This window comes from Sprattus sprattus (genome assembly GCF_963457725.1).
Source record: "Sprattus sprattus genome assembly, chromosome: 4".
Lineage (NCBI taxonomy): Eukaryota > Metazoa > Chordata > Actinopteri > Clupeiformes > Clupeidae > Sprattus > Sprattus sprattus.
Window position 1 is genome coordinate 16,069,644 of NC_137923.1, and position 19,987 is coordinate 16,089,630.

General features: G+C 39.3%; 1 protein-coding gene across 1 annotated transcript; it reads right to left on the reverse strand.

Moving 5' to 3' along the window:
* Nucleotides 1-7,150: 7,150 nt before the first annotated feature.
* On the reverse strand, nucleotides 7,151-18,766 carry LOC308363551 (L-amino-acid oxidase-like; the record flags this gene model as incomplete). The annotated part of the gene is made up of 7 exons (XM_080836355.1): nucleotides 7,151-7,922; nucleotides 8,054-8,190; nucleotides 8,387-8,455; nucleotides 8,590-8,791; nucleotides 8,901-9,013; nucleotides 9,170-9,369; nucleotides 18,736-18,766. The coding sequence occupies 7 exons, from the start codon at nucleotides 18,764-18,766 to the stop codon at nucleotides 7,151-7,153; spliced, it is 1,524 nt and encodes a 507-aa protein (XP_080692481.1).
* Nucleotides 18,767-19,987: the final 1,221 nt, after the last annotated feature.

The following is a 19,987-nucleotide window of genomic DNA, read 5'->3' on the forward strand; positions in this document are numbered from 1 at the left end:
GAAAATATGTTTGGATTGTTAGTTTGTTAATTCTGATGTGCTTTTTCAATGACAATCTCTTCCTTGTTTCTTCATGTCAGCCTTTTTCAGTGCGGGTTTATTTTCAATGATGCAAGTCTTTTTTCGATGTCAGCACTTTTCTATGTCAACATTGTCTCTGTTTTGTGTGGAAGGGGAGGAGTTTAATGGGAGAGTGTGAGAAAGTGCAATCCCCCTTGGCACAAAAAAAAGGCATTTCACGCATGTTGCCCTGCCAGGGACTAGGTCTCCCCCACTACAAAGGTAGGGTCCGGGCTCCCCCACTTCAATGGATGGGTCCAATTGGGAATAATTGAACCAATTTAGTCCCCTGGGCAGCCTATTTAAAGGCACCCAGTGCAACTTTCGAGGCTTAAAAATAAACATTCAATTTCTAGTCTTTTTTACACGTAGTAAGTTTCAATAACTCCATACCATTACATACCGACATTCAAGCAGCAAAGATGAGACGTCGTTGTGTGGTGAGAACTGATAGAAAATCGATAACAACAACAATCGCCGCCATTTTCTTTATTTTTTTTAACCTGCAATAAATAAAGCAGGCTTCCAGTCAATGGAAAAATGGCTTCTCCCCACCGGTGATTGTTGTTGTTTACGATTTTCTATCAGTTCTCACCACACAACGACGTCTCATCTTTGCTCCTTGAATGTCGATATGTAACGGTATGGAGTTATTGAAACTTACTACGTGTAAAAAAGACTAGAAATTGAATGTTTATTTTTCATTGAATGTTTACATAAAGTTGCACTGGGTGCCTTTAAAGGGAGCCTCATTCTTAGCAGGAGAGAAGCACTGAAAGAGAGGCATGTGAATTTAAAGAAGGACTTACTGTACGTGATGTGAGGAAAAAAGTTAGAATTTGGTATACGTCGTTTAGATGTGTGTACACTGTGCCTAGTTTTTGTTGCCTAGTTTTGTTGCCTAGTTTTCGTGCTTTTTAATGTGCCTGGAATGTTCCAGAGATTGTGCCTAGTGTGCCTAGTGTTTGTAAGTACCTTGAGTACTTTGGCTGAATCCCATTACACCCCTTAGCCCTACGCCTTTCCCCTTCCCTCCGTTTTGCGCGTTCACGTGTAGGGGTAGGGCTATCCCAATTCATGTTAAGACAGAAAGGTAGGGGTGGGGGAAGGGCTTTCCACCCCTCCAAACGGAGATTTTCCAAAGGCACACTTCAAACGGAGGGGTGAGACCTATTTCCCCCAATGCATTGCAAACCCGTGATCATTAAAGAAGAAACATCGCGCGAGTCCTTTTAAAAATGTCGGAAACAGCAGGAAAAGCATCACACAAATGTAAGTATTTCCTTTGTAATTCATGGTTTTAAAACTTGTTTGATGAAATGTTGCATTGTGTAACAACAGCTGCAGGCGCCATGTTTGTTTATGTCTGGTGAGTGACAGCTGTCGCTCTCCGGTTATGTAACAGCTGAGGCAGCGTACTGATGACGTACGTAATTGTTGAAGGGATATCCCAGTTCGTAGGGCTAGCGTTTCAAGCCCTACGCCTTCACCTACGTTATTGCTCCGTTTGAAAAGGCGAGGGCCAAGGGGTAGGGGTAGGGGTAGGGGTGGAGATTAGAAATGGGATTGGGCCTTTGTGTGTCTTTGATTTATTTGTGTTCATTTTGTGTGCACTTGTTTGGAGTTGATGTAGAAAATCCTCCATGTAAATAAATAAGAGATCTATTTTTATATGAAGCCACCATCTTCTTTACTGTGTTCTTCCCAAGTTTACCACCAACTCCATTTGCATACATCCCAAAACGTGGGATAATCGCCTCGTGTAACTCTTTTCTCACTGGAAGGCTCCGCCCAGCATAATAAAGAAAGCTGAAATAGCAATAACACTGAGAAGTAAGTAAATGTGATGGATTGAGTTGTGTGGTGCCTCCACTGTGGAAATACTACATTTACAATAAAGCTATGCAGTAAACAACGTTTCCCCCCATTCTAGATATATGTTCTTATCTTGTAATTAATGAGGTCCCTATTATGTATGTGTAAAAGCTTGTGGCTCCATTACAGATTGAATATCCCTGAGGTTTATTATACCAGCACAACTTAACAACTTAAAAATGATTGGCCAATACACCTCAGATAAAATTAAAAAGAATTGTAAACATTTTATTTATGAATAGTAAATACTTAAAAAGTATTGGCCAATATACCTTAGATAAAATTAAATAGAATTGTAAACATTTTATTTATGAATAGTAAATAAACAAAATGGATCAAACAATAAAATATCTTTGAGGGAGGAGGGTAAAACCAATTTTCACCTCCAGATGGTAAAGTGACTGTCTTAAAGTGATAAATAGACAAATGAAAAATACAAACAAACTCCCTTTACTGATTAGTAGAGTGACATATCAATAGCTGCATACTATGATTTTACTACCATTTTACACTTGTATGTTACTCTAATCATCACCCATAGCCAAATCTTAACAGTTAAGGTGAGCTATCTGACTGCATTTTCATGCCGATAGTGTTTTGCTTAAAGAAGCCTTGTGACATATCAAGGATGCCAGTCTGTGTGCATCACAGGGGTTTTAACCTCAAAAGTCATACACACTAAGTCTTATATAATGATAAAGAAACAGAAAGAGGGCAGTACATATGGCTGGACATATGGGGATGGTGAAAAGAAGAAGAGAAAGTCATTTTTCTATCTGTCTCTGATTCGGGTCTGTTTTAGCTCCACACAGATCGGGCTGGTTTTATAATTGTTGACACTCAGTCGGAATAAATGGGATGTGTCCAGCAGTGTGCTCAGAAGAAAACAGAACTGAAACCCTATACGAAACCCTAAATTCTGTCTGGTATGTGGTATCTTCATTTTGTCTCTTGCACTTAAAAGCACAGTCCAATACATAGGTTATGGTCATGCCTCGGTCATGCCTCCCCCTCTCAGTCTGACACACAGTTCACTCAGCCACAGAAGTATGTGGGCAGCAAAGGAGATAAAGATGAAAGGGTCTAGAAGCCAAGCTGAAAAGTTCAGTAGAAGCACCCAGCACAGCGACAGGAAGCCAGGCAGGTGATGGTTTGTAGTTGTGGGGTAGTAATTAGCATAATGGGCTATAACCCAACTTCTCAACTACATTTTTGTTGCAGTTTTAAAGTCAGTTCCAGGTTAAAGTTAGGTTATGGTGAAAGGTTGCGGTTGTTATGTTAAAGAGAATGGACTTGATTTACCATTGTGCCTAGTGGTGGTTGAATGTGAGAAAACAGCTGAGATTGATGGTAACAAGTATACCAATGAATCTGCCTACACACTGAAAGGCTTATGAGAGACTGTTGAAATGTGATGAGTGGAATTTTATGTCTTATAGAAAGAGTCCAGGGAGTGCAAAGTAGTCCAATTAAGGGTACTCTGCTAATCATTTATCCGTGGTTTTTTTAGCAACATTTTTCATCCAAACTCACGTATAACAGTTACTGAAAGGTGACATTTGATCTTCTGGATGATGATCTGACCCATAACAATGCTGAACTCCAGCCAAAATGTATTGAGTTTACGGAACAATAGCTAAGAATTATAGAAAAGAAATTATGAAGTGGGCCAATGTGTATGAAGGTTTTGCTTTATGTGCGTGACAAGGTACAATCACATGACTGTAAGTAGACTCACAACCTGTGTCAGTGTAGGCTGACTATACACACCTTTGCAAAGCAGACTTCATAACATATAGTCAGCCGACAAGCCCATATTTCCATGCCGCATGAGTGATCGTTGGTTAAGCCTGCAGGAGAGGAACAACTATAAGAGACTGGGATGCTGCATTAATGTCACCCCACATCCCATAATAAGGTTATCAGCCATCAAAGAGGAATGGGGGGACAATAAAAAGTGCATCAGACAGTTTCGAGTTGAACAGTTAAAGATGTGACATCATAATTTGGAAATGTATGTGCTGTAAAATGCTTTTTTTCTAGCACAAGGGCCATAATGGTTGTTTTTGCATATTTTCACAATTGTTAAAGTAACACTAGGCAATAATTTGACATTTTTTGAGATATGGCTTTATAGGCAAGTCGTTTTGGTATCATCCTAAAATATATTTTGATAGCATATGGTCATGTGAAGGACAGATAAACACATGTGTCTTCCCCACTAGCCATTCAGGATATGCCCTATGTCGTTTTGTGTAACAGGCTGGTACACCCTGCAAAAATAGAAGAAAATCTCTCACGCATGACATTGCCAGCTAAACTACCAAAATACACAAGTTAGTGTGTTGGCAAGCTTTTTTCAGTGTCAGTTGGACTGTTGCAAGGTTGTGTTAGCAAGGTTTTCGCATGCCTTTTTCGGAAGTTAGTTACTGGTTTTGGAACAGAACTCCGTATTGCTGCTTTAATTGATCTGAAGGACATTACAGTATTCAGTAATTGAAACCGGAACAGTAATGAACACGCTACTAGTGCTCTCTAGTGGTAAAAGACAGTACTGCATGTCCCACATTAATGTTTGAAGAATATCCACTGACTCAAACGCAGGTTACTGTGTTTACAGGAACCAAAAACCAAAGTATTCATTTTACTGAATTTGGCAATGATTCCCTCTACCTCTCCTATATAAAACCCAGAAGTATTTGGTTTGTCTATGTTGTCAGACTCTTTTGGACCAAAAGAGACGGGAAAAAGGGCCCAGTTTAAAAAATACCTGGTGTTTACCTCTAAATAAGTAGGAATCTCGAGAAACTAAAGTAAAATATTGCAAAAGCTCAAACTTTTATTGTGTGAAATCAAGGGGTGTCTGACCTTAACCTTTAAAAAAAAAAAACACACGCTCCTATTTACTTCTACTGCCTCATGTGGTTAGATACAGTGTAGATTTTGTGAATCCACACTGCCACCCCATCTATTAATGAGTATATCTGTATCACATTACTCTGATGACCTCGGAGGAAGTCATTTGGAGTTGATGCCATGAGGCCTGTGTGGTCTTATGATGCATCTTCTGCTGAGCTGTGTGGTCAGGCTTGCAAACAGGAGAGAGGGTGGCTGCAGACTAAACCCAAGTTGGTTCACATTTACATAGACAACCTGGTTAAAGTCCTAAGATACATGCTCAGCTTGATGCCAAACAAAGCTAAGTGATGTGTCTTATTCATTGTGATTAATCTACAACCATTTTGTTACACCATTGTATGTACAATATGTAAAATGCTTTTTTGTTAGTCTTGTTAGAATATAAATACATTCTTGGGTCACATTCACATAGAAAAACTGGTCCAAAGACACATGATCAGCTTGATGCCCAACAAAACTTTGTTTGTGATGTGTCTCATTCACTGCGATGGATCTACTCTACTCTACAAGTTTGCACCATTGTGATTTAGTATGCAAAATCCATTTTTTTGTTAGTCTTTGTTAGAATATAAACTTTGTCAGTCTTTGAATTCAATCCACAATCTATTGAGAAACAAATAACAATTAACTAGCAAAACAAAGAGTAATGTTAAGTAAAAAATGGCAATTAATAACTACAATAATTACAAAACTGTATGGCGGATAAAGGGGGGGGGGGGGGGTATTGTATTGTTTGTACCAAATTCTTGATTTAAACCAGTCTCTAAGTTTAAGTCTAAGTCTAAGTTAAGGATTTGCTTATATGACTTTTGTGCTTAAAGTAACACTATGCAACAATTGGACACTTTTTGAGGTATGGTTTTATAGGAACTACTTATGGTACCATCCTTAAATTCATTTTGATAGCATATGGTGAATGTGAAAGACAGATAAACACCTCTGTTTGCCCCACTAGCCATCAAGGATATGCCCTATGTTGTTCTGTGTAACGACTGGAACCCCCTGCAAAAATGGAAGAAAAGCTTTCACACACATGACATTGCCAGCTATACTGCCAAGAGACACGAGTGAGTGTGTTGGCAAGTTTATATCAGTGTCAACTGGGCTGTTGGTGGTGTTTGCAAAGTTTTTGCATGCCTTTTAGGTAGTTAGCTTACTAGTTTTGGAACAGAACTCCTTATTGCTGCTTTAAATGTGGAGGACTAACAAGGAGACAACATGCATTGTCCTAAACTAGCATACCTGTGACACAGTGAGCAACGACATTGGTTGTTGAGAGAATCCTACAATTAATACTTGTGGAAGAACACCCTCAGTGTCAGCACCATTTTGTATCCATCACATCATTAAAAAATTAAATGTCAAGCATTTTGACTATGCTTTTGGTAGGCTTTATTATGATGTCAGTAGGCTTATACCTAAAATGTTAATGTTAAATATTCTTTGTAAATATGAACTACTATTATACTGTATTGTCACTTCGTTTCTCATGGCACAACTTAAACTCAGTTCACTCGGACAAGCCTGGGAAGATCCACTGTTGCCACCACAGTAGACTGGTTAATTTGTCATACATGAGAATAGAGGGGGTGCTTCTGCAGATTAAACCACAATGTCAGATGATCACATGGTGAGAATGCAAAGACCTATATACCATATCATTCATATCAAGTATATATCACAGATATTTCTTATGAAATATTTTATTTTCAATACTTACAATTGGTGTTCTTGGAGCATTTCAGTTCATTCTGATTTGTGCTTTGGTGTCTCACAGAATGCAAAGTTAGTTTGCAGACCGCAATAACATAATTATCACAAAACTTACAATAAGGCCTGTCCTACACAGACAGTTAAATACACAAGACATTGGATGTAATAACATCTCTGATACATAACCGTAGAAAAGCCATGCTGCTCATTATTTATTTAATCTTAAAAAATGAGGTGAGATTTATAGCCCACTGTCTGGGAAAAACACACAAGCCCAGCGCATCATTAGCATTTGCCACCCAACCACTTATTTCACCTCCAAATGCTGAACTTCTTCGGCACAGTGATTGGACATAAATCATCTTTTGAGATCTCTAAGATTTTGGCGACGTCTGGCCAACCATTCCACAGACACCAAAGGCACAAATGGAGTATCAAAGTTTCAATGACCAAATCTTCCAATCATCACAAATCAAAACTACCAAAACTACACCATTACAGGTCATTCCAGCAACCCCTCTGGGCAGCACCACTCAATGACCCTGCAGTGGATCATGTCCCTTTCACAGCGAGCATCAGTGGATCATGTCCCTTTCACAGCGAGCATATTAATGTTTTTAGCAGCCCTGAGGGCAGACTTAATTGATGTCTCAATCCACCCATGAGGCAGAGCCGTGTGCTCGCCTGCAAAGTGAATTCGGTTCTCGCTCTGAAACAAAGCGGAGGCGTAGTCTGTTTTCTGATAGGGCGTGAAGATGGCAAAGGCCCCCAAGCTGTATGGATCCAGATCCCACTTCTTCACCACACCCCCTGTCCACAAGCGCCGGATGCCCTCCCCGTGGATCTTGACCAAGTCATCAAGCATCAGCAGCATCAGGTCGTCATCCCTAACCCCATTGAAGAGAGCGGCGTCATCGGAGTAGGTGTAGGACGCCAGCAAAGCCCCACCCCTCCCAGAGAACCCATGGCTGGGGTAGTAGATGAAGCGAGAGGGCCGGTCCGTCACCGTCCTTCCACCTTTGATGCCGTCCTTTTCCCAGAACTTCTCACTGAAGCTGAGCACCACCTTGGTGGAGGCAGAGTAGTGCACGGAGCGCAGTGCCTCCATCTTAATGGCTGACAGACGAGGCTCAAACTCTATGAACACAGTGGCCTTAGCCGTAGCAGTGACAAGGACATAATCGACAGTGATATGGGACAGAGAAGAGGGGAAGCGCCCGTCTTGATAGTGCACCATGACACGACTGCCTGATTGGGTTATGCGTTTGACCTTGGAGTTAAGAAGAATTGGGCAGTTGAGAACGTCATAAAATGCATTGGTGAATGTGTCAAAACCACCAAGAAATTCGTAAAACCTGCAAAAGAGATAGATCGCTTTTATCTGAGATGTGTTCAGCACAGTATTTCTATTAGTCAATAACAGTTTGATTAAAAGTAACATTTGTTTTGAATAAATGGAAAAATTCACATTAAATTAAATTCTCACTCAATCTTAGCTTGTATATCAGACTGCAGGTACAGCGCCTCTATCAGAGCCGTATAGAAAAAGCTGCTCTCATCGAGGATGTCTCCGATCATGCGCAGAGCTCCACGGCTCAGGTTAGTTTCTTTCACCAGGTATTCCTGAAAAATTGATATTTTCATCTGTCAGGCTTCTTCTGTCTCAGGGGGAAACTTAATGCTTCACATTTTTACAGCAAGATACATTGAAACTTTGGCAACAACATTAAATTAATTTACTTTGAAAGGGTCCATCTGTGTTAACCCTCATGCCTTTGTGATTTATTACATGAAGGGGTCTGTGGCTATGGAGGCGTACCTTTACAGAAAATGAGTCATATTTCTCCAGTGTTGCTTTGCAACCTTTTCTTTTCACTTCATCTTTAATCTGTAAGGAGAAATACAATATAATACAGTTCCATACATATGTCGACCATTTATTGTTTCAAGCATTCTGCATTTTGAAATTGGATGAGAAAATGAATACCATTTATGTAAGTTCCCAAGGTAATCTAAACTGACCTTCTGTATTGCCAGAGTGAAGAGTTCTTCAGCTGATTTTCCACACTCACTCTGATCTACAGGGTACATTAGCACATCGGGGTTGTGGAGCACTTTGTAGGTTCTTTTAAGCAGCCCATTAACAAAATAAAATGTGTTTATGTCCTCTTCAATAAACCTGTTCAGTGGTAGGCTCCATTTTTCCACAAGTGCCATTAGGATTCTGTGGAACAAATTGCATTTTATGGTCATTTTGGACTGTCATGAACCAAGTTGGACCAGAAAATGCTGTGCTATTACCACTATTACAGTTGAAAGTTATCGCAGCTCACTTGTGCATGCTTGGGATCCTCATGGCCCCCATCTCTGCATACCAGCCCTCACTGTCATTCCTGTAAGTCTCCACTCTTCCACCTATACGATGACTTGCCTCAATGAGTGTCACCTAGATATATAGACAGCAGCAATACCAAAAGCAACACAGATGCTCTTTCAATGAGGGAATATTTTTGGTTTTATATTTAAATACATTAATGCATATGGAAGGCAGCGCTGCAGACATTCATTATTCATGAGGGATGAGTTGTAGAAAACTGGAAACCTTATGTCCAGCATCCTCCAAAAATTTTGCTGCAGTCAGTCCAGCCACACCTGCTCCGATTACAGCCACGTGGCGAGGGGTCTGAGTGGGGGGCAGGCCATGCTTTGTAATGGCCAACAGCTCATCATAATCAGGGTCACTCAGACAGTGGAAGAGATCCTCAGCGTCTCCATTGATGCCGAGAAGGACGATTAGTGCAACTGCAGTAGACCAATTGAATAGATTAACAATGACTTGAAATATGATTCATGTTTTATTTAGACAGAAAAACAACCTGGACATAGGTGCTATGCTCGCCCTGATTTCCTTGGCTGACAGTTGTTCCTGGGACATGAAGTACTGCAGCCAATCGTTGTTAAGCTTGAGTCAGTGACGTCATTTACATGTGCCTTCTTACTCAAAACTAAAATTTGTGTCAGAAACTGGTGAATTGTTACACAGCTGCATTCCAATGAAATTGTCCCTGATGCAACAAAATAATTGTAGTCCCAGGAACAACTGTTGCCCAAGGAAGTCAGAGCAACCTAGATACTACCCTGCAGTTACTCAATTACATAAAGGCTAAATACACAATAACATTGTAAATGTACTTGAATAAAACATCCTACACAGAGACATATACTGTATGCTGTCATTAGTGACATAATAAATGAGAATCTTTCTCTTCAAAGGAACATCTGAATGATCTGGGGTGGCATTCCCAGGAACGGTGTCTCTCAGTGTTTGACAAAGACTTGAGAGGTATACCTTACTAAAGTTGTTTTACTTATGCACATTTCCCAAGCTTAGAGTTCCCATAAGAGAAACCTTCCTAAGTATACCTTAAGAGGTTTATTCCATGTGAATGAATTATTGTCATTCACGTAGGTTTAAGCATGTGCAAGAGTATGATGGACACAAGTTAGATTGGAGCGCAGGTGATCATTATAGAAAGAACATCAATAAGAAATACTTGTAAATGCAATGCATCCAGACACTAGCACAACATTTTTTGGATCTAACATGTTTGTTTTATCTGCAAACTGTGTGCAGGTCTAGCTGAGAGTGGACTATATGATACAAAAGTATCTCTTAGTGAAGGTATACTAAGCTTAGGACACCTCGAAATGTTGCGGTACATCTTGTAGGTATAATTTATGAACAACATAGTGTTAACAAGGCTTTAGGAAACCAACTCCATATTGTAAGTAAGACTCTTAATCAATGAGTGCAATTGTTTTTTTTTCTCTGCCTCAGTAACCATAACTTGATTTGCACTTTTAAGAATGTCAAACTTAAGCGCCTAGTTACACTTACATTTTAGAGCTTAAATGATTGTGTTAGTGTCTGGATGTATGCACTGACTGAAGTGTAAGACCAAGATATGGGTTGCATTACACTTTGTGCTTCATTAAATAAAAAGAGAAAACTTATATGGTGTATGGTATAAATTAATTAGCTTTTAATTGTTAATCCCTTGCAAATACAAATGTATGAGTAACATCTGTACAGAAGGCAGTGAGTAACAACCGCTGTCCTTATTTGAAAACTTTTTTTATTTTGACTTGCATAATATTATTTTATAGTAATGATCAGCATGCGCTTTAATTTCAGTCATGCCCAACAAACTCATCTCACACATACTCAAACCTACCTGAAAGACAATAACCGATGCCAGAAACATGGATCAGCCTCTTAAAGCGGAACTTAGAGAAAGTAAACAACTTTAGTCAGTCAAGTCATCTCAACTCTATTTGTAGCAAGTTAGAATAAGATAAAATAGAAATTAAATAAATAAATACAACCATACAATAGATAATCAACAAAATAAAAGCCCCAATAAGGTAAAACAAGTTCAAATTAAGAATTGACTTGACTAAAACTATTGAACCTCAAACTGATCTAAAAGCACACTCAGACTGGACTAAGAGGCACTAAAAAGAGCACCAACTAGATGTAGGAAAAGATGGTGAATTCCTTGTGTTAGTTGGGGTCTTCCCACAGCAGCCAGGCCACTTGCTGTCACATACAAGTACTCATACTCAACAACCAAACTAACCAATATAACAACTGCCAAACCAAAGATAAAGCAGCAGGATACAACAACGCACACCTTGCTGGTAACAGCCAGGATCTTTAAACGTTTTCCTTCACAGAACAACACGTGCTGGCTGTAGCACAGAACTGCTAAACACACCTTGGCTGCCCAACCACAGAACCTGAGCAGCAGGGTAAAAACAAAGCTGCCTTCGTGAGCAGTGGGGTTTGCAAGCAGGCACCTAATGATATATGATGGGAGACTATTCCATAATAAAGGGGAGTCCGTGTAATGTAACTAAAACAGGTGTGGTATGATCGAATGTCTTGGTCCTTGTTAGGTTTCCTCCGGTAGGAGGTAACCTATTGTTATTGTAGGCTTTCTTATTATGTTGCTGCAATGGGAGTCAATGGCAGCCCCTAGAACCATATGGTAACTTTTTGTGAAATTTGGCACACTCATTAAGGACAGTCCCTTCTTCATTCACACCAATTTTCATGGCTCTCATTAGACCACTCTAGCGCCACCAACAGGTCAAAGTTGGACTTTTGTAACACACACAACTTTTGAACCGTATGACCGATTTTCAAAAATGAGGTACCATTGGATTCCCTAGATTAAGACGAATTCAACACACCCTATGGCGTCAATTTCCGATTATATAGATTTTCCGCTATTTCCGGTTTTATCAAAAACCTTTGAAAGCCTTCTCCTCCTACAATTTTTGGCAAATCTTCTTCAAAATCACCAGAGATGATCTTCAGACCTAGCCTCACAAAATGTATGGAAAGAATTTTGATCCTCACAACCGTTGGTCCGGTACAGCCACTCGAATTCAGCAGAAAAGTCGCCAAACAGGAAGTGAGGTCATATCTTGGCAAATCTTTGACAAATCAACACCAAACTTGATATGTCACTGGAAGACACTACAACATGTTCCCATGTGCAAAGGCAACTTCATATCTTGAAAAATGATTGCTATAAAGCAAATTGGATAGATTGTTAACGCTAAAACAATGCTTTACACATCAACAGGTCAAAAAGTGATACTCTGATTGAATCACAAGTTCATGTGAAGACACTTGAGAATGTTTAGAACACAAATCTGAAAAAAAAATTGACTGTAAGATGAAAAATAGATTTTTGGTGAATATTTGAAATACGCATGCTTGGCTTATTGCTAGGGTGTTTCTCAAGTCTGCCTCTCTGCCCCTGCCCCTCTGGTCTTGCGCGCGTGTGTGCTCCAGATTCTCTCTCACACACACACACACACACACACACACACACACACACACACACACACACACACACACACACACACACACACACACACACACAGAGGGACAGGGACAGGGACAGGCATAGACATGTATACGTAGACGCCGCCTCCACTGCTTCAGCCCGTTGCCTCGGCGAAACGCGTCGCCGCCATATTGTTACAGGAGCGCTCTGACGCCAGAGGTCTGTCAAACGTGTTAAACAACCGCAAGTTGCCAGGAGCTGCGGTTTATCTGGATACAAATCACGATAACCTTTTACATTTCGCAACCAATTTCATGGAGTATTCAAGGGTTTATGCTCTACGTGAAGTGTGTGAAAAAGATTTGCCTCTACATTACTTTGAATCTCGCTAGTTAAATCGCCAGTCATTCATGTGCATGGGTCTATGATAAACGCGCACCTGTCTTGCACAGCTCTTGCACTTTGAAAATACTGAGAAGCTCTATAAACTATCGAAATAGTGCTTCTTTAGTTACTACGTATTGACCATCATTAAGAGAAAGAGCATACATCAAATAGTGAAATACTGGCAGTCAGTGTGTTTTTCATAGTTTAATAGTTCCTTTTCAAGTATGTGCATTAAGAAATGAATGACTGTGCATTAAGAAATTAATGACTCAGTATAATGTGCAATGGAATAACATATATATGATATATATAATATGTGATACAATATAATATAATATATTTTAAGTATAGGTATATATTCATATTCCACAAAATCAGGCTGCACCACATTGCAAAACTGAGCACGCTGCAATTACAGACTGGCAACAGTCGAAAAAATACGATACTTTTTAAAGGGTTCTAGCCTAGATTAAATTATTATATTATATCATATATTGTGTGAAATTCTATATTGTGTCAATTGCACTGCATAGATCTGAAAATGTTATGAGCATGATTGTATATGTCAAATTGTACAAATGTACAAATATACAGCCGCGGAAAAAATTAAGAGACCACTTCAAAATTATCAGTTTCTCTGGTTTTACTATTTATTGGTATGTGTTAAAGTAAAATGTAGATTTTTGTTTTATTCTATAACCTACTGGCAACATTCCTACCAAATTTCAAATAAAAATATTGTCATTTAGATCATTTATTTGCAGAAAAATGACAATTGGTCAAAATAGCAAAAAAGATGCAGTGTCTTCAGATCTCGAATAATGCAAAGAAAACAAGCTCATATTCATTTTTAAACTACACAATACTAATGCTTACACTTAGGAAGAGTTCAGAAATCAATATTTGGTGGAAAAACCTTGATTTAAAATCACAACTTTCATGTGTCTTGGCATGCTCTCCACCAGTCTTTCACATTGCCGTTGGGTGACTTTATGCTACTCCTGGAACAAGAATTCAAGCAGCTCGGCTTCTTTTCATGGCTTGTGACCATCCATCTTCCTCTTGATCACATTTCAGAGGTTTTTGATGGGATTCAGGTCTCGAAATTGGGCTGGCCATGACAGGGTCCTGATCTGGAAATACTCCATCCACACCTTTACTGGCCTGGCTGTGTGGCATGGAGCATTGCCCTGCTGGAAAAAACATTTCTCAGAGTTGGGGAACATTGTCAGAGCTAAAGGAAGCAAGTTTTTCTTCCGGGACAACGTTGTACTTTGCCTGGCTGAGGTTTGTAAAAGACCATAAGGATTGAAAAAAGCAGACTGGAGGGTCTTCTAGTTCGTTTTCTCTGATGAGTCCAATTTTCAGCTTTGCCCAACACATGGTCGTCTGATGGTTAGACGGAGACCTGGAGAGGCCTACAAGCCAGAGAGTCTTGCACCTACTGTGAAATCGGACTCATCAGAGAAGACGAACTTAGAAGAACCTGCAGTCCGCTTTTTCAATCCTTATGGTCTTTTACAAACCTCAGCCAGGCAAAGTACAACGTTGTCCCGGAAGAAAAACTTGCTTCCTTTTGCTCTGACAATGTTCCCCAACTCTGAGAAGTGTTTTTTCCAGCAGGGCAATGCTCCATGCCACACAGCCAGGCCAGTAAAGGTGTGGATGGAGTATCACCAGATCAGGACCCTGTCATGGCCAGCCCAATTTCGAGACCTGAAACCCATAAAAAAACCTCTGAAATGTGATCAAGAGGAAGATGGATGGTCACAAGCCATGAAAAGAAGCCGAGCTGCTTGAATTCTTGCGCCAGGAGTAGCATAAAGTCACCCAACGGCAATGTGAAAGACTGGTGGAGAGCATGCCAAGACACATGAAAGTTGTGATTTTAAATCAACATTATTCCACCAAATATTGATTTCTGAACTCTTCCTAAGTGTAAGCATTAGTATTGTGTAGTTTAAAAATGAATATGAGCTTGTTTTCTTTGCATTATTCGAGATCTGAAGACACTGCATCAATTTTGCTATTTTGACCAATTGTCATTTTTCTGCAAATAAATGATCTAAATGACAATATTTTTATTTGAAATTTGGTAGGAATGTTGCCAGTAGGTTATAGAATAAAACTAAAATGTACATTTTACTTTAACACATACCAATAAATAGTAAAACCAGAGAAACTGATAATTTTGAAGTGGTCTCTTAATTTTTTCCGCGGCTGTATATATATATATACAGCCGCGGAAAAAATTAAGAGACCACTTCAAAATGATCAGTTTCTCTGGTTTTACTATTTATTGGTATGTGTTAAAGTAAAATGTACATTTTTGTTTTATTCTATAACCTACTGGCAACATTCCTACCAAATTTCAAATAAAAATATTGTCATTTAGATCATTTATTTGCAGAAAAATGACAATTGGTCAAAATAGCAAAAAAGATGCAGTGTCTTCAGATCTTGAATAATGCAAAGAAAACAAGCTCATATTCATTTTTAAACTACACAATACTAATGCTTTAACTTAGGAAGAGTTCAGAAATCAATATTTGGTGGAATAACCTTGATTTAAAATCACAACTTTCATGTGTCTTGGCATGCTCTCCACCAGTCTTTCACATAGCCGTTGGGTGACTTTATGCTACTCCTGGCGCAAGAATTCAAGCAGCTCGGCTTCTTTTCATGGCTTGTGACCATCCATCTTCCTCTTGATCACATTTCAGAGGTTTTTTTATGGGTTTCAGGTCTCGAAATTGGGCTGGCCATGACAGGGTCCTGATCTGGTGATACTCCATCCACACCTTTACTGGCCTGGCTGTGTGGCATGGAGCATTGCCCTGCTGAAAAAAACACTTCTCAGAGTTGGGGAACATTGTCAGAGCAAAAGGAAGCAAGTTTTTCTTCCGGGACAACGTTATACTTTGCCTGGCTGAGGTTTGTAAAAGACCATAAGGATTGAACCAAAGCGGACTGGAGGGTCTCCTAGTTCGTCTTCTCTGATGAGTCCAATTTCACAGTAGGTGCAAGACTCTGTGGCTTGTAGGCCTCTCCAGGTCTCCGTCTAACCATCAGACGACCATGTGTTGGGCAAAGCTGAAAATTGGACTCATCAGAGAAGACGAACTAGGAGACCCTCCAGTCCGCTTTGGTTCAATCCTTATGGTCTTTTACAAACCTCAGCCAGGCAAAGTACAACGTTGTCCCGGAAGAAAAACTTGCTTCCTTTTGCTCTGACAATGTTCCCCAACTCTGAGAAGTGTTTTTTTCAGCAGGGCAATGCTCCATGCCACACAGCCAGGCCAGTAAAGGTGCGGATGGAGTATCACCAGATCAGGGCCCTGTCATGGCCAGCCCAATTTCGAGACCTGAATCCCATAAAAAAACCTCTGAAATGTGATCAAGAGGAAGATGGATGGTCACAAGCCATGAAAAGAAGCCGAGTTGCTTGAATTCTTGCGCCAGGAGTAGCATAAAGTCACCCAACGGCTATGTGAAAGACTGGTGGAGAGCATGCCAAGACACATGAAAGTTGTGATTTTAAATCAAGGTTATTCCACCAAATATTGATTACTGAACTCTTCCTAAGTTAAAGCATTAGTATTGTGTAGTTCAAAAATGAATATGAGCTTGTTTTCTTTGCATTATTCGAGATCTGAAGACACTGCATCTTTTTTGCTATTTTGACCAATTGTCATTTTTCTGCAAATAAATGATCTAAATGACAATATTTTTATTTGAAATTTGGTAGGAATGTTGCCAGTAGGTTATAGAATAAAACAAAAATGTACATTTTACTTTAACACATACCAATAAATAGTAAAACCAGAGAAACTGATAATTTTGAAGTGGTCTCTTAATTTTTTCCGCGGCTGTATATATATTATATAATATGAATATATACCTATACTTAAAATATATTACATTATATTATATTGTATCACATATTATATATATCATATGTTATTCCATTGCACATTATACTGAGTCATTATATTATATTGTATTATATATATGCTATGTTATTTATATTACAGTTCAACTATTGAGATGTGTATGTATTGAGATGTGTATATTTTTACTGCTATAGAAATATATAGCTTTTTTTGTAATGTTGATTTGTGAAATAACTGTGTATTGCCAATTGCACTGTTCAAGGTTTCTTAATGCACATACTTGAAAAGGAACTATTAAACTATGAAAAACACACTGACTGCCAGTTTCTCACTATTTGATGTATGCTCTTTCTCTTAATGATGGTCAATACCTAGTAACTAAAGAAGCACTATTTCGATAGTTTATAGATCTTCTCAGTATTTTCAAAGTGCAAGAGCTGTGCAAGACAGGTGCGCGTTTATCATAGACCCATGCACATGAATGACTGGCGATTTAACTAGCGAGATTCAAAGTAATGTAGAGGCAAATCTTTTTCACACACTTCACGTAGAGCATAAACCCTTGAATACTCCATGAAATTGGTTGCGAAATGTAAAAGGTTATCGTGATTTGTATCCAGACAAACCGCAGCTCCTGGCAACTTGCGGTTGTTTGACACGTTTGACAGACCTCTGACGTCAGAGAGCTCCTGTAACAATATGGCGGCGACGCGTTTCGCCGAGAAGCAGTGGAGGCGGCGTCTACGTATACATGTCTATGGGGACAGGCTCCTTTGACACGCGCAAGCACACACACACACACAACATTTAAGGAAATGTAGGGATGAACACACCCCTTCTCACTCTTAGCTTGAAGCCATGGCCCTTGAGGATCTTCAAAGTAATGCATTTGAAATGTAATATCCCATTGGCAAGTCTGCAGCATGGATCTTTCTATACAATGACAAATTGTCACAAAAATAAATTTTTCCCTGGTTCGCAATGTCTGGAGGAGGAAACCGCCATCGCTGCTTGCAGCTATATTTTTAAGTCTTGCTTTTGCATTTTGGACGGCTTGCAATCCACTGAGTGATCTCTGGCTAAAGCATGAAAACAATGTTTAAGTCCAATCTGGAAAATATCCTCAGAATTATTTTGGCGAGGTGTACCTTTCAAGTCATTGTAAAACGTAAAGAAACACCATTATCGGAAAATCCAGACCTGATCAAGATTTTGGGTGCCAACTTTTTGACAACACAGCAGGTCCAGGAATATATAGTCTATCGCATGTTGATACATTGATTATTAAATCGATATAATGACAATGGTGATATTCTCTATACGCATAGTTGGAAAATATGAGATAGGTAATTGCTACGCTCAACAGCGCTACTGTGGATCTTACTAGCGGTTCAATTAGGCAGACACCATTCTAGCAGTCCCTTTCAGTTTTGTTTCTTCACTGGTGCTCATGCACATTCATAGACTATTCTCGAGACGTGCATTATCGCATGTTAACACTTTGTTCAGCTAATAGTCTATAAATTAGTCGTAAAAATGCTGAGCTAGCTATCCTTAAACCTGAAACAGAATACTGCCACTGCGATATGAGATCTTGTGAGAAATGTTTTTTAACTTTGTAAAAAAAAAAAAAAAATCAAAATTAATTATTATTTTATAAGGCCAGGGTATCAGTTGTGTTACTTTGTGTTACTGCCAATTGTGTTACTTTGATACTGCTAGTTTTAAAAATGATTTGATTTGTTAAAGATGGATAGCCTATAACCTATAAAATCTGTCAGAATTTGGAAAATAGAGTCATCGTTACATGTACAGTAGGCTATAGGATGTGAAGATTCGTCTGCATATTTTTAATAAGGCCATATTAGTAATATAAGAAAGCTGCTAAGTGCATAACCAAGTTTAGATATATATAATCTTCGCCCGAGATGCAGCTTATAAGACTATATCGTAAAACAGTGTATAGGGTAGTCTAACTCTCTGGTTTACAATGAGATCGATGAGTAGACTATATTATAGCAACTTACCGTATCGGCAGATTCTTCCGCTTTGAAACATCTTGCAAGTATCTTTGCCCTCTAGAGCGAGCCTGGGAAAATAGAAACCTATTGTAAGTAATAAAACTCGTGTACAGGATGCAAGGGAAACGACCAATCGCAATCGAGCCTTGTACCTACCCAACATCTGTCAATAACCTTGTCTTTTTACTGTCGGTCACCTGAAGTTAAGTTAAACAGACCAGTGACCCTAATGATGGTTTCATAATTACTACCACCACATTCATCATCATCATCATCATTATAAATATGTATCTATATGTGTATACATTTAGATTGTAGCGGACGCTAATATAAGTCATAATAAGTCATTGCTTTTCCTTTTTCTTCTCACAATAAGGCCTATTTAAATAAACATTCCTGAATAGGCTAAAGACCCAACAACTGCCCAGAATAAAACAAAAAGCTGAAATGTATTCTTCTTACTGGATCGAAGGCTTCGGTTTTTCGGTGTCTCATGTGTAGGGTACGATGCAAACAAGCACAAGCAGGCGCGTCATTTTATAGCCTCAAGGAAAAATCGAAAGTAGACTAGCCGTCGAGGATTGAACAAATCACAACAAAAATTCCGCTGGGGGGGAAAAAAAACATTGTGGCATAGGCTACGTTGGCAACTTCCCCTTTTCCCCATTTTGAATGGAGATTTTATAAACTTGAAACTTGAATCCTTGTAGAATGCAGTACTTGCTTGTTCATTTTTCTTTATTTTCCATCTGAGGAGGTCCTTAACGTAGCCAGTCTACTCTTTACCTCTGCCTGCTGTACACAAATACCTTTCTCTCTGTTCATCACCAGCTGCCTCCTTTCCTGATTCAGCCTTTCTATTTCAAACCGTCCTCTGGACCTTGCTGGCCCTTCCTAGCTTTCTAACACACTCCATATCTTTCCGGGCCATAATTGTAGATTACCTCTCCCATTTGTTTTTAATTTATACTGAGCTGTAAATACATAGGGCAGTGAATTAAAACATTATAAATGGTAAATTGCATAGGGCAGTTAATTGAACCGAAGCCACAAAGTTACAGGTTCCAGATAGTGTGGAACTTAGGCCTGTTCCCTTCAGTCCTTCCAAAATTCTTTTAAAATCAGATTTGATTCAACTCCAGAGGCCCCTGGCCATCTAACCTTTGGTTTCTGTCCACTGCATGTTTCCTTCTTAGTCTGCTTGGTTTGTCCTTGCTGTTCGCCAGCTGCATGATGCCCACCATTATGTGCAATTGGG